This window comes from Chrysochloris asiatica, unplaced genomic scaffold, assembly GCF_000296735.1.
Source record: "Chrysochloris asiatica unplaced genomic scaffold, ChrAsi1.0 scaffold00466, whole genome shotgun sequence".
NCBI classification, from domain to species: domain Eukaryota; kingdom Metazoa; phylum Chordata; class Mammalia; order Afrosoricida; family Chrysochloridae; genus Chrysochloris; species Chrysochloris asiatica.
This window is the reverse complement of record NW_006408984.1, coordinates 352,840-367,796: the sequence shown is the minus strand read 5'-3', so window position 1 is coordinate 367,796 and position 14,957 is coordinate 352,840. Positions and strand designations below refer to the sequence as shown.

The following is a 14,957-nucleotide window of genomic DNA, read 5'->3' as shown; positions in this document are numbered from 1 at the left end:
TAAGGTCGCTATGGGTCGGTACTGACTCAATGGCACCTAACAACAACCACAACATCTCCAAAATGGCCATGGAAGTCAGAAGGTTAATGAGAAATGACATACAAAATCTGTTTTGCCTCTGACTTGTTTGTTGCAGATCTCATAGGTACAGAAGAATTTTGGCCCGAAATCCTGACCATAGGAGGCATTCTTCACTCCCCAAATTAGAACTGGCAGAACTTCAATATGTATAAGTTGTTTCCAAGTTGGCAGTTATATAATGAAGTTATATGATGAAGTTTTTAGAATAATACAAACAAAAATGGCTTTTGTTCAAAACCTATAAAAATAATAATGGCACTAAAGTGAATGGTATGGTCCCCACCCCACATTCAGACAGTTATATTGGGCAGTGTCAGCATGCACTGGCACCCCCAGGGTAATCTTCAACCAATGTATGATGGGATTTGATGGAAAATTGTCCTGGTCTCCCATTCATCTGTAAAGAAATGAGGAAGCCCATTCTTTCTTACTCTGCCAAAGGGGTATCAACAGTATGTGTCCCAATTAGCAACTGCAGTAAACAGCTCAATAACATATATTTAATAGCTGTTTTCCTTTCCCTTCCCATTCTCTCCATTCCCCCATGTCTAGTTCCAGAGATCACCTTCCAAATAAATTATCCATACCTAAATCTTTGTTTCTAGCTTTGGTTTCTTAAAGAAATCCTAAGAAATATTGCTTGAAATGAAAGCCAATTGTTTGTCTCTGGAATCAGGGACTGACAAGAAAATAGCTGGCAGGCAACCATCAGAAGGCCTTATCATACTTCCTCCATTGGAGACTCAAAACCTCCAGACCCTAGAGCATCCACAACTCCACTCCTAGACCCCAGATGAGCCACTAGTGGGGAAGAGAGTGTAGACCGTATCAAGTGACACATCAGAGATAAAACATGCCTATGAAAACAGGCTCTGGCATTGCCTCCTAGATACTATGTCTGCTGGCTTCACCCAAAGAAGAAATGCTTTGCCTTTTTAAATATGTGCTTCATTAGAACCATGCATTACTCTCATAATCTCATGCCTTTCCTTTTCTTTTTTTCTTCAGATTCTTCTGGGAAGCCTAAATTCACCAAGTGCCGTTCACCTGAACTAGAAACATTTACATGCCACTGGACTGATGGGGCTCATCACAATTTGAGGAGCCCAGGAGCCGTACAGCTGTTTTATAGGACAAGGTGCAGTCTTCATGCCTTTCTGGTGTTTCAGTCCATTGATTTACTGATTAAAGAATAAGTATACTGAGTTGTGGACTCCTGGTGTAGCAATGTAGGATCAGCACTGGACTGCGAACCACAAGGTCAGCAGTTCGAACCCACCAGCGGCTCCTTGGAAACCCTATACAGGGTCACTAGGAGTCAGAACCAACTTAAGGACACTTAACAACAACAACAAACTGCGTTGTCAAGTCCTGGCGTGGCATTACAGGATAAGTACTGGACTGCAAACTGCAAGGTTGACAATTCAGACCTACTAGTCACTCCTCAGAAATCCCATAAAGGGTCACTATAAATCCCATAAAGAGTCAGACTCCTAGTATGACGCTGTAGAATAAGCACTGGACTGCGAACCACAAGATCAGCTGTTCAGATCCACCAACTATTCCTTGGAAACTCTGTACAGGGTGGCTATGGGTCAGAACTGATTCAACGACATTTAATAACAACGAGTCGGAACAGACTCCACAGGGCTTAACAACAACATAATGAGCTGTATGCAGTGGTAGGAGTGGATATGATTTATCGGGGTGATCTAAATGTAGTCATCCATTCACTTATTCAAAAAATATTAAATCCTTACTACTATGTGCTGGTTACAATTTTAAGGAGACATAGCAGTGATTAAAGCAGATAAAGTCTATGGTCTATTTGAGATTACTATTTGAGTGGGAGGGGAGAGCTGGTAATACAGATTATTATGAAAAATAAAGCCAAAAAGAGAGTAGCATTGTATGTGAGTGAGAGTGTGTAAATGTGCAAGCATGTGTTTGAGAGTAGGCATGAGTGTGAGTGAGAGAGTGAACATATGAAAGCGAGTGGAAGTGTATGGGTTTATGTGGGTAAAGGCATGTATTCGTAAGTATGTGTGTGAATACATGTTAAATTTTAGGTGAATGCATGTGAATGAGACAGTAAGCATGTGGAATTGTGGGTGAGGGATTGGGTGATATTTTAGTGAAGAGTTTGACTCTTCCAATATGGGAAAAGTGAGGCAATATGAACACCGTGAAAACAGGCTATGCAAATACGAAAACCCTGAAGTATAGGACTAGGTGTGCATGAGGAAAGCAAAGAGCCCAGTGTAGATGGCATAGAATAGGAGATGGAGAGCGTGATGTGGGAAGGGGTCAGAGACACCCTGGACCAAATTGCGCCAAAGTTTGTGGACTATCACGGAAGTCTGGATTTTTCTTTATCTGTGGCAAGAAGTCATTGGGTTTTCCTAATGAGATGTATGTCAAGTCAGTTATGATTCATAGAGACCCTGTATAGGGTTTCTGAGGAGTGGCTGGTGAGTTCGAACCACTGACCTTGCAGTTCAAACTGATTTTTGGTCTAGTGGTTATCAGACTCTGGTTTTAAAGAATAGATTATGTTCCTATGAACATAATTATATTTAATAAGAGTCTATAAATACTATTCCATTTTTGCCAGTGGTACTCTAACATAACAGGAGGAGAGTAAAGCAGTTATTTCAATATAATCACCACCCATAATATATTCTGGTGTGGCACTGATCCAAAGAACAGAATTGAACGATGTCCACAAAAGAAATGTTGTTATTCGTGTTGTTGGTTGCCATCGAGTTGGCTCAGATTCACCGAGACCCTCTGCACAATAGAACCCAGAGCTGTGCCATCCTCACAATTGTTGCAATGCTTGAGCCCATTGCTGTTGACACTGTGCCAATCAATCTTGGGTGTCTTCCTCTTTTTAACTGACCCTGCACTTTACTAAGCTTAGTGTCCTTCTTCAGGGATTGGTCCCTTCTGATAATATGTCAAAAGTATGAGAGATGAAGTCTCATCATTATGGCTTCTAAGGAACATGCTGGCTGTACATCTTCCAAAACAGATTTGTTTGTTCTTCTGACAGTTCATGGCACTTTCAATATTCTTCTCCAAAACCATAACTCAAATGTACCATTTCTTCTATGATCGGCTTTATTAATTTTCAAACTTTCACATGCATACGTGACTATTGAAAATACCATGGTTTGGGTCAGGAGCACCTTAGTTCTTAAACTACCGTCTTTGCTTGTGAACTCTATAAAAAGGCCTTGTGTAGCAGATTTGCCTAATACAATATGTCATTTGATTTATTGACTGCTGCTTTCATCACCATTGAATGTAGATCCAAGCAAAATGAGTCTTTAATACTTCAATCTTTTCTCTATTTATCATGATGTTAGTGCACCAGTGGTGAGGATTTTTGCTTTCTTTACATTGAGGCATAATCTATGAAGTCTGTGGTCTTTAACCTTTATCAGTAAGTATTTTAAGTCTTCACTTTCAGAAAGCAAGGTTCTATCATCTGCATATCGTAGGTTGTTAAGGAGTCTTCCTCCAACCAAGATGCCATGTTCCTCTTCATATGATACAACGTCTGGGATTCTTTGCTCATCATACAGATTGAATAAGTATGGTGAAAGAATACAAACACTGCACACACCTTTTTTTAGTTTAAACCATTCAGTATCCCTTTATCTGTTCAAATGACTGCCTCTTTGTCTATGTATAAGTTCCTCATGAGGACAGTCAAGTTTTCTTGAATACCCATTCTTCACAACGGTATTCATAGTTTATCATAATCCACACAGTCAAAAGCTTTTGTATAGTGAATAAAGCACAGGTAAATATCTTTCTGATATTCTCTGCTTTCAGTCAAACTCCATCTGACATCAGCAATAATATACCTAGGTCCAAATCCCCTTCTGAATACAGCTTGGAGTTTTTTGGCAGTTCCCTGCAGATGCATTGTTGCAGCCATTTTTTAATTATCTTCAACAAAATTTTATTTGCATGTGCTATTAATTACACTGATCGATGGTTTCCACATTCTGTAGAGTCACCTCTCTTAGGAATGGCCATACATATGGATCTCTTCTAATTGGTTAGTCAGGTAGCAGTCTTCCAAATTTCTTGGCATGGATAAGTGAGTGCCTCCAGTGCCACCTCGTTTTCTTGAGATAATTGTTCAAACAGAACAAGGGATACTGAGTGGGTCCTGATGGACTGCTCTGGACTAATAACCACAGGGTTGGTGGTTTAAACTCACCAGCTGCTCCTCAGAAACCCTGTACAGTATCACTATGAGTCAGAACAAACTTGAGGGCACTTAACAACAATAACAGTGGAATCAGGAAAGATGGGAGTCAGGGTTGTATCCTATCACCATATTTATTCAATCTGTTCGTTGAGCAGACCATCTGGGAAGTTGGACTATTTGAAGACTAACACAGCACCAAGATTGAAGAACAACAAGCAATATGCAGATGACACAACCTTGCTTGCTGAAAATGAAGAGGATTTGAAGCACTGATGAAGATCAAAAACTACAGCATTCAGTATGGGTTACACTTTAAAATGAAGAAAACAAAAATCTTCAAAACTGTACCAATAAACAGCATCATGGTAAGCAGAGAAAAGTTGGAAGTTGTCAAGGATTTCATTTTACCTGGATCCACAGTTAATGCTCATAAAAGCATCAGTCAGGAAATCAAACAACATATTGCTTCGGGCAAATCTGCTACAAAAGATGGCTTTAAAGTATTAAAAGGCAAGGATGTCTCTTTGAGGACTAAGGTGTGCCTGACCCAAGCCCTGGTATTTACTATCACCTCATATGTATGTGAAAGCTGGACAATGAATAAAGACTGATGAAGAACAATTGAATTATGGTGTTTACAAAAAATATTGAGTACACCATGGACAGCTAGCAGAATCAACAAACCTGCTGTGGAACATGTACAGCCAGAAAGCTCAAGTATGTTATCAGACGGGAACGGTCCCTGGAGAAAAACATCATACTTAGCCAGTGAAAGAGATGAATACACTCAATGAGATGGGTTGATACTATGGCTGCCACTATGGGCTTAACCCTAGCAACAGTTGTGGGGATGGCACAGGACTGGACAATATTTCTTTCTGTTATGTACGGATGGGGCCACTACATTTGTAACACAGTCTACGACACCTAACAACATCAAGTGAAAGTGGTACAAGTTCATAGGCCAGTCTACCATGGAAAGGCAGGATTTAAGGGGTCCGGAGCATCAGGACTAAACTTCACTGATTAGTGGACACTTGCATTTGGCGTATTACTGACTCACACAAATACAAACAATACACATGTACTTTCTGACATGTGTCATTGTTTGTTAAAATTCAGTTACCACGCAACTCTTGGAACTAGGTAATCCTGCTTCCCCATCTCTGGCACACAAAACATGACACAACTCCATTCCTAACTGAAGTCAGTGGAGGTGGGAAGGAGCAAAGAGAGGGTGGTATTTGGAGCTTTCAGCTCTCCAGCCTGACGTTAGTATGCAAATCTGTTTGAATGTAGAGATGATGGGCAGTCAACTAGACAGCAAAGACACAAAGCCAAAAGTAGCCGCAGGCTTTGCTTGCCTCTGCTCCCTGCCAGGTGAGCTGGCAGACAGGCAGCCTCAGTGCATTCCGGCAGCTGCTTCTGAACACTTCCCTGCAGTCCCTGAGGGGCAGAGCATGCCAAGTTCAGACTCTGAGCTTGGAAGGGACTCAGCATGAATGCAAATCACAGGCATGGCAAAAGGAGCCTGTGGGAAGCACCTCAAGGATACTGTATTCTGAATCCCTTACATTTTTCCCAATTTCCCCCTAAAATTTCCCTTGATTTTTCCCAAAGGACTTAGGTGAGTGAACCTTCAGTCACTAAGAACAGATCACCCTCCACTTCTGCTGTCCCCCATCCTATGCATTCCACAAAATTATTGTGGCCTTTTTTTAAAACAAACAAACAAACAAAAAGGCTTACTATTAATGCAAGTTTGAGAGGTAAATTTAAAAGAAAATAAAAGAATTTTTTCTTTTCTTTTTTCCTGTGAAAAAGATTAAATTTCAAGCCAAAATGCACGAGTTGTATGTAATGACAACAGTGGTCCTTAGCACATAAGTGATGTTTTATTTTTGTTATTTTTTTCCAATTAGCTAAGAGTTGATGTTTTTGAGTTATGGTGTTGGAGGAGAATATTGAAAGTGCATGGAAGAAGTGTTGCCAGAGTGTTCCTTGGAGGTCAGGATGGCCAAACTTTGTCTCTCATACTTTGGACATATTGTCAGGAGGGACCAGTTGGTAGAGAAGAATATCATGGTTGGTAAGGTGGAGGATCAGAGAAAAAGAGGAAGACCCCCAGTGAGATGGATTGGCCAAGTGGCAGCATCATTGAGCTCAAGACTGGCAACAATAGTGAGGTTGGCTCAGGATTGGGCAGTGTTTCTTTCTACTGTGCATAAGGTCACTATGAGATGGCACCTAACAACAACAAACCTTTAAGTTGAAAGTATTTCTTCTGATCTTTATTCTGAACCTTATTATTTATATTCTCTTTCTATTGCTCTCCTTTTGTTTCATTAGATTATCTGAGAGCAAAGCTAAAAATAGTTAACTTGAGAAAGGAGTTTGGAGTTACATTTTTTATCACGCTATCCCTGATTCATCATACATAAGGGCTTTAAATTGTCCTGTGGAGCTTATGGATTTGGAATAATCTAAACATGGTTTTACCCTGCAGTCCTCATGGGGACCATGATGCTGACATGCTAGAGTTGAGAAACTATGTCAAACACAGCATAACTAACCTCCCTATTCTAAATTACAGCCTGCTAAGCAGTGGCCCATGTGGAGTCCTGTTGTAGCACTGTGGGCTAATGCACCAGCCTGAAAAGCCATTTGAACTGCAAGGCTGGTGGTACAAGTTCACCAGCTGCTCCTCAGAAACCCTATACAAGATCACTATGGGTTGGAACCAACTCGATGACACTTCACAACGACAGCAAGCAGTGGACCATATCTTCAGAATATTTTTGAATTTTGTGTTTTCTCACTTTAATACTTACTATTGACATTCTCTATTCTGTTAATCAAGGAGCCCTCGTGGGGCAGTGGTTAAAGCATTCTTTGGTAACTTAAATGTTGGTAGTGCAAACCCACCAACCATTCCTTAGGGAGAAGATGTAGTAGCTGTAGTAGATGTCGTAGAGTTTGAATCTGTAAAGATTGTTGCTGTTGTTAAGTGCCGTGGAGTCGGCTTTTACCCATAGCAAGCTTGTATAGGATTTTGAGGCTTTAAATCTTTTGCTGGAGCTTAAAGTCTCATCTTTCTCCCATGGAGCAACTTGTGGACTCAAACAACTACCTTGTAGTTTGCAGTCCAGTGTTTATCCTGTGGATCCACTGAGCTCCATTCTGTGAAGATTGCAGTCCTGGAAACCCTATGGGGTTTGATGTGAATTCACAGCAACTCTATGGAAAGTTCTGCTTGTTCTCTAGGGTCTCTGTGAGGCAGAATCAACCCAGTGGCAGTGGTTTTGGTTTGGGGGGTATATTTTTTATCAGCAATAATATCCCTTGTTCCACATCTGACTCAGTGACCGCTAACAACAACCCAACAGCATACGATTTTATGAAAGTATGATTTTCTGGACAATCTTGGTAAGCCATTCCCTTAAAAGAACTCATATTTAATTTGAAAGTCAAGGTAAAATCAACCATGGTGAAAAGCATCCAGTGACTCACCTATTCTTAATATTTTTCCTTTTTTCTGCTACTCTGGTGTGGCATTGTGGGTTAATGTGCTGGATTACAAAGTAAGTTTGAACTGCAAGGTCGGTAGTTCAAACTCACCAGCCGCTCTTCAGAAACCCTATACAGGGGCGCTATGGGTTGGAACCAATTGATAGCACTTAACTACAACAATAACAAACACACACACAGTTTATGCTTTCTTCTGCTACTTACTTAGTAATTCTTTACTTCAGAGAGAAATCGCCCTCTCATCCAAAGGTATGCAACTTTTAAGAATCCAACCACCATTTAGCAAGAGTTCACTATCTTAGATGCTAGTGTCTCTGCCATTTGAATCCTAAGTTCTTTCCAACAGCTGCTGAACATCTGTTTGAAGGACCCCTTGATGCTGTGTTCCTAGAACCAAACAGGCTAGCCTGACAAACAGGTGTGTTGTTATTGTTGTTGTTAAGTGCCATCTAGTCATTTCTGCCTTATAGCAACCCTGTACAGGGTTTCCAAGGAGCAGCTACTAAGTTTGAACTGCCAACCTCGAGGTTCAAACCAACTTTGCGGTCCAGTGCTCATCCTACTGCGCCACACAAGAAACAGGTCTAGAGATGAAAAACACTGTCTTCCCCCAGTTCTTCATTCCTTTCATGCATCTCCTGCTTTCCCCACAGTCTACAGAGACCTCGTTGCTGCCCAGTGCCTGTCCCACAGAGGATCCTGCTCCCAGACTTTCACATTCAGGCCAACCTGCCCCAGGCACCCCCACCAGCACCCAGTCATCCATACCTTCTTCTTCCTCAGACAAAGATTTCATGGCTTTATAACGGCTTGACTTGTAAATACCATTCTGAGCTGTGATGGTGGTGGTGGGTGCTGTTGAGTCCATTCCAACACATAGTGACCCTGAACTAGGAATGAATATATGAAGATAATGAGTTGCCCTACTAAAGAAACAGTTTTCATTTCAGAAAGTTCTTTTCTTTTGCACAACTACCCATTCCTCCCTTCACAACTCTTATGCAAATTTGTGCTTCCTAAACTCAGTTCCTCTCCATAATATCACCTATTAAAAGTTAACCCATTCTTACAGATTGTTCAAGTCACCTCTACCTTTTAAACTCTTAGGGATCCTAATGAGCATTATCAATGAGCAGTTAGCCAACACTACATCAGGAGTCATTCCTTGGCCCCTAGTGGCCAACACAGAGTAGCCACCAGTACTGGACCGCCCCAGGATTCTACCTGGTACATGTATGTAGTAGACACTAGAAAGGATTTGCTGAAGTCATTCCTTTATTCAGTCAGACAAATGGGCTGAGATTTTGGAGAACCTGTCCCATCCCATCACATATCTGCTCTGTCCCTGCTGGAGTGGACTTCAGCCTCAGCTGTCTTTTGATTCCCCTATATTATTGTCCACGTCCCCATGGCAGTTGACCAGGAAATTGCTTTTCCCCAAACTCTGACTATTTTCCATAGAAAACTCCCTAGCATCTCTGTCCCATTCAAGACTGTTGGCTTTTTAATTCATCTGAATATATGATGTTTTCTGTTGAGTGGGATAGATGTGAAAACACTATGGTAGCAGGTAACTATGGAGATATAGCTTTTCTGACTTATTCAGTAGTCTCCAGGGATCCACTTATCCTCCATTATTTGTTTTGTTTGCTTTTATATTTCTGACCCAAGATATAGGAAATATGAACTTTCTCGCCAACACATGGATTCAATTCAGCCATAGTTGGTTTCCTTTCTTTTTGAAATTACAATTAAATGTCCAATCTTATTTATAAATGGAAAGAAAAATGCTTTCTGGGTTTGGAATGATTTCTGAATGCTGGGTTTTACATCTTTTAACTCTTAGTGATGGGGTGGAGCCATGAGCCCTATTTTTCATAAATATCTTCTAGATATCCACATACTTGAAATGTTTCTGTGGCTCTTCATGTAATTAATAGTCAGGAGCACTGAAAAGAGTTCAAGCCATCAGAAACTTCCCCAAACTAAGGAGATGAACACAAGATACGTAGTTCAGAGTCTGGAGATAGCTGATTTTCTACCTCGAAACTGACCACACCTTAGTGTTACTCAGCCTGGGGCAGACAGACCATCAGCATGTCTCCTCAGTTTCCTCCATCTTGAACCTGGGGGATCACCCAGGTTCAAAAATTCACTATTCCTAGGAATCGTCATAGTTTAGGGGTCAACCTCCTACAGTGTTTTATTATAGGGGAAAAAAATCTTTAACTTCCCTAAGCCCCTGAACCTTCATCTGTAGAGTGGGAATAATAAAATGACTTAACAACAACAACAAACCATACAAATTGCTTAATTTAAGAGCTGGTGTATCACATGCAATCAATGAATGGATGACCCCCTAATGGTCCACAGCCACTGACGATATTATCTCTAGATGCAATACTTCCTGGAAATAGAAACACTGAAATACTCCCTTACAGTACAATATAATAAATTATGCAACCTGACTGCTAAGCACTGCACTTTGATTTATGTTACAGAATGATTTTTTGGAACAACTCATCCTTGTTTATCCTCCATTGCAGGAGCACTCAAGAATGGCCTAAGGAATGGAAAGAATGCCCTGATTATGTTTCTGCTGGAGAAAACAGCTGTTACTTTAATTCATCTTACACCTCCATTTGGATACCCTACTGTGTCATGCTAACTAACTACGGTGGTATGGTGGATGAGAAGTGTTTCCACGTTGAGGAAATAGGTAAATTACAGGTTTGTGTTTTACTTGACATGACTTTAGATTACATACATGGGAAAGCCTGTGGCATCTAAGCATAATCTAGTAGAACACCATTGTAATAGTATTCTACAGGCACATGGGGAACTATTTTACAGGGGATGAGATCAGCTGATGAATACTAGGAAGAGGACAGGAGAAACCAAAATTGACACTTACAAAAACAACTTGGCAATCACTGCAGAAAGAATAAAAACGGGAGCCTTGCAGAGCCTTTTCTGACAACAGGTGTTTAGAACCACTGTGTGGGGAAAACTCAATGTACTCATAAGGTCCATTTCCCAGCTACTCAATAGGATTTATATTCAGATCTACTGAAATCTATTAAGTGTCGCCCTCTATCATGACTACAACAAAAGCTTAAATTAATTGTCTTTATCACCAGGCGTCATCATTTTGGAATTTCACATTTACAAAACAGCCAGAATCAATTTAAAGCCTTGTTTACAAGCTCTCAAAACAAACATGGGAAATAACCAGTTCCCTGAACTGAGTGAAATATATAAACAATTATCCCTTGCCCATCATGTGGACAGAAGAGGAAAAAAAAAATAAAACACAACAAATATAATTAGACTACTTGTGTTTATACTATAGTAGTATAAACAATAAAATAGAGATAAACAAAGAAAAACTTTGAGTAGCTGAAAGTGAGTAGTAGCAAGTCTGTCCACAAAAGCAAGTTTGTTGCTTAGAGGAATTGCTTCTAGTTCCTCTCAAATGTGCTATCCTTATATGTGTTTCCCAGGCTTCAGCAGACTGGGAAAGCCTGGGAGAATATAACTAAAAGCTGTAGGTAGAAACAAGTAAAATCTGACAAGACTGACTGTGAGGGAGAAGAGTAAGAAAACTGTAATAAGCAGAAAAGAGAACTGATTGCCCAGTTTTGAGAGACTAGTATATGCTCTAAGTAGCTATAGATTCTTGTTGAGCAGCTAAATGGGGGTGAGCCTGAGTTTTATCCCTATCCCTTCTAATAACTAGCCCCATTGGTTGACCTGACTTACTTTCACTAAATATCTTCTATATGCCAGGCTCTGAACTACGTGTGTATGGTGACTGTAGAATGAAAAAGATACTGTCAAATAGCAACTGGAGGGATAGCGCTGTCATTCACAAAAATGGAAAAGCTAGAGCGGAGCACAATCTAGTGGGGAAGAATAGGAGCTTATTTTTGGCTATATTAAGCTCAAGATGCACTTATAACATTTCAAAGGAGCTGTGAAATAAGGCACATGGGTGTGTGGCTGGAGAAAATATGGAATTCTTATTAAAAAATGATACTTGCTTATAAAATGAGAGTTATAATAAAAATATTAGAATCAGAGTTGACAGGGTGATCAATAAAAATGTATAATATAGTCTAGTCTCTTTGGAAGAAAGCACTTAATTTCAAATGGTATTCCTCTATGTGCTAATTCTCTATTGAAATGCACAGTGCAACCAGACCCACCCACTGGCCTCAACTGGACTTTGCTGAACATCAGCTTAACTGGGATTCATGCAGATATCCAAGTGAAATGGGAGCCACCACCCAGTGCAGATGTTCAGAAGGGATGGATATTCCTGGAGTATGAACTTCAATATAAAGAAGTAAATGAGACCCAGTGGAAAATGGTAAGACGTCACTACATCTCACACTTAAGCCTGTGACTTATGCTTTCCATTTTAATAACCTTTCTTTCATTTACAATTAGACTGGTTTTTAACCTAACACTATATGCTCCACTAAGGAGCTCTAGTAGCATAGTGGTTACGATCGGGCTGCGAACTACAAGGTAAGCAGTTCAAAACTACCAGCTGCTCCACAGGAGAAAGCTGAGGCTTTCTGCTCCTGTAAAGATTTACAGCCTTGGAAACTCTTTCAGGGTCGCTATGGGTCAGAACTGACTCAACGGCACATCACAACAACAACAATATGCTCCACAATTTCTTATTTGAAGAAAACTGATCTCATTAGTAAAATATAGTCTAGGAATTCCATGAGATAGCAAATGCTTACATGGATATTGTGTAGAAGCCTAGGGAAGGAAAGAAAAACTATTTGCCTAGTCATACCTGGCATCATGATAGATGAAGAAAAGATTGAGGTTGTCAAAGACCCAATTTTGCTCGGATCCACTATCAACACTCATGGAAGCAGAAGTCAGGATATCAAATGACATATTGCATTAGGCAAATCTGTTGCACAGAACCTGTTTAAAGTGTTCAAGATCAAAGATGTCAGTATGAGGACTAAAGTGTGCCTGACACAAGTCATGGTATTTTCAGTAGCCTCATATGCATGTGAAGGTTGAACAGTAAATAAGTAAGATCATAGAAAAATTGATACGTTTGAATAATGGTGCTAGAGTAGAATATTAAAAGTACCCTGGACTGCCATAGAACAAACAAATCTGTATTGGAAGAAGTACCACCAGAATGCTCCTTAGAAGTCAAGATGGCCAGATATCGTCTCTCATAATTTGGATGTATTCTCAGGAGGCACCAGTCCCAGAAGGACACTATGCATGGTAAAGTGGAGGGATAGTGAAAAAGCAGGAAACCCCAATGAGCTAGATTAGCACAATGGCAGCAACAGACTCAAGTGGAGCAGCAATTGTGAGGATGATGCAGGCATTTCATTCTATTTTACGTAGGGTCCCTATGGATTGGAACCAACTCGACGGCATCTAACAGCAACAACCTTGTGTCCAGTTGGACAACCTTGGGTCCAAGGGTTGCCATGACAAAATCCAACATTACAAATTGGGTGATTTATATAGAGATGTATTGTCTCAGAGTGCTGGAGACGAAATGTCCAAATAAGAGCACTGGCTATGCTGTTTCTTTCTGAGAGTTGAGGCAGAAACTGTTCCATGCCTGTCTCCTAACCTCTGGTAGCTGTAGTCATTCCATGTCATGCAGCTGCGGTGTCATGTGGCATCCTTCTTCAGTCTTCTTGTGTCTGTGAATCTTTTTCTTATATGATATTGTTGTTGTTGTTAAGTCCTGACTCATAGCAATCCTATGCACAACAGAACGAAACACTGCCTGGTCCTGGGCTAACCTCACAATTGTTGCCATGCTTGAGCCCATTGATGCTGCCACTTTGCCAGTCGGTCAGGCTGGGGGTCTTCCTCTTTCTCTCTGACCATCCACTTTACCAAACATGATATCATTTTCCGCGACTGGTCCCTCCTGACCATATGTCCAAAGTCTGAGAGACGAAGTTTGGCCATCCTGGCCTCCAAGGAGCACTCTGGCTGCACTTCTTCCAACATAGATCTGTTGGTTCTTTTGGCAGTCCATGACACTTTCAATATTCTCTTCCAATACCATAACTCAAATGCATCAATTATTCTGTGGTCTTCCTTATTCACTGTCCAGCTTTCACGTGCATATGAGGTTATTGAAAATACCATGGCTTGGGTCAGGTGCACCTTAGTCCTCAAGTTCACATCTCTTCTCTTCAACACTTTAAAAAGGTCTTGTGCAGCAGATTTGCCTAATGCAATACATCGTTTGATTTCTTGGCTACTGCTTCCATGGGTGTTGATGGTTGATCCAAGAAGAATGAAGGCCTTGACAACTTCAGTCTTGACGTTGTTGTTATTGTTAAGTACTGTGGAGTCGGTTCTGACTCATAGTGACCCTACACAGGGTTTCTGAGGCTGTAAATCTTTAGGGGAGCAGAACGCCTCAACTTTTTCCCCACAGAACCACTGGTAGTTTCAAACTACTGACCTTGAGGTTGGCAACCTTACTCGTAACTACTACGGTACCAGAGCTCCTTATAATCTTAACATTAGGAGCTTCAATATATGATATTAGGAGCTACCCTACTCCTTTTTGACCTCATGTTCATAAATAACATCTTCAAAGACCCTACTTCCAAATAAGATCATGTTCATAGGTATGGTAGATTTTTGTTTTTGTTGTTAAATGTTGTCCAGTTAGTTCCGACTCATAGCAACCCTGTATAGGATTTCTGAGAAGTGGATGGTGAGCTTGAGCTGCCATTCTTGCAGTTCAAACCAACCTTGCAGTCCAGCTCATTAACCCAGAGCACCACACCAGGATTCCAGAATCTCTTTATGGGGTACATGATTCAATCTCTTTATAGGGTACATGAGAAATACCCATAGAACACTTCTATCTACTGAAGCCTCATCTTTCTCCCACAGAACAGCTGGTAGTTTCAAACTGCTTACCTTGCGGTTCATAGCCCGATTTGTAACCACTACACTTGCTGCACAAGACCTTTTTAAAGTGTTGAAGAGCAAAGATGTCAGCTTCAGGACTAAGGTGTGCCTGACACAAGCCATGGTATTTTCAATAACCTCATATGCATGCGAAAGCTGGACAGTGAATAAGGAAGACTGT

At 40.7% G+C, this 14,957-nt stretch overlaps 1 protein-coding gene across 1 annotated transcript in view; it reads left to right on the top strand.

The window, feature by feature from the left end:
* Positions 1–14,957, top strand: part of GHR (growth hormone receptor) — a 202,181-nt gene that overhangs the window by 172,507 nt on the left and 14,717 nt on the right. The window contains exons 4-6 of the mRNA XM_006877304.1: positions 1,090–1,219; positions 10,384–10,556; positions 12,031–12,209. Of these exons, the coding sequence (XP_006877366.1) occupies positions 1,090–1,219; positions 10,384–10,556; positions 12,031–12,209 (482 nt within the window). The remainder of the gene's footprint in view (positions 1–1,089; positions 1,220–10,383; positions 10,557–12,030; positions 12,210–14,957) is intronic.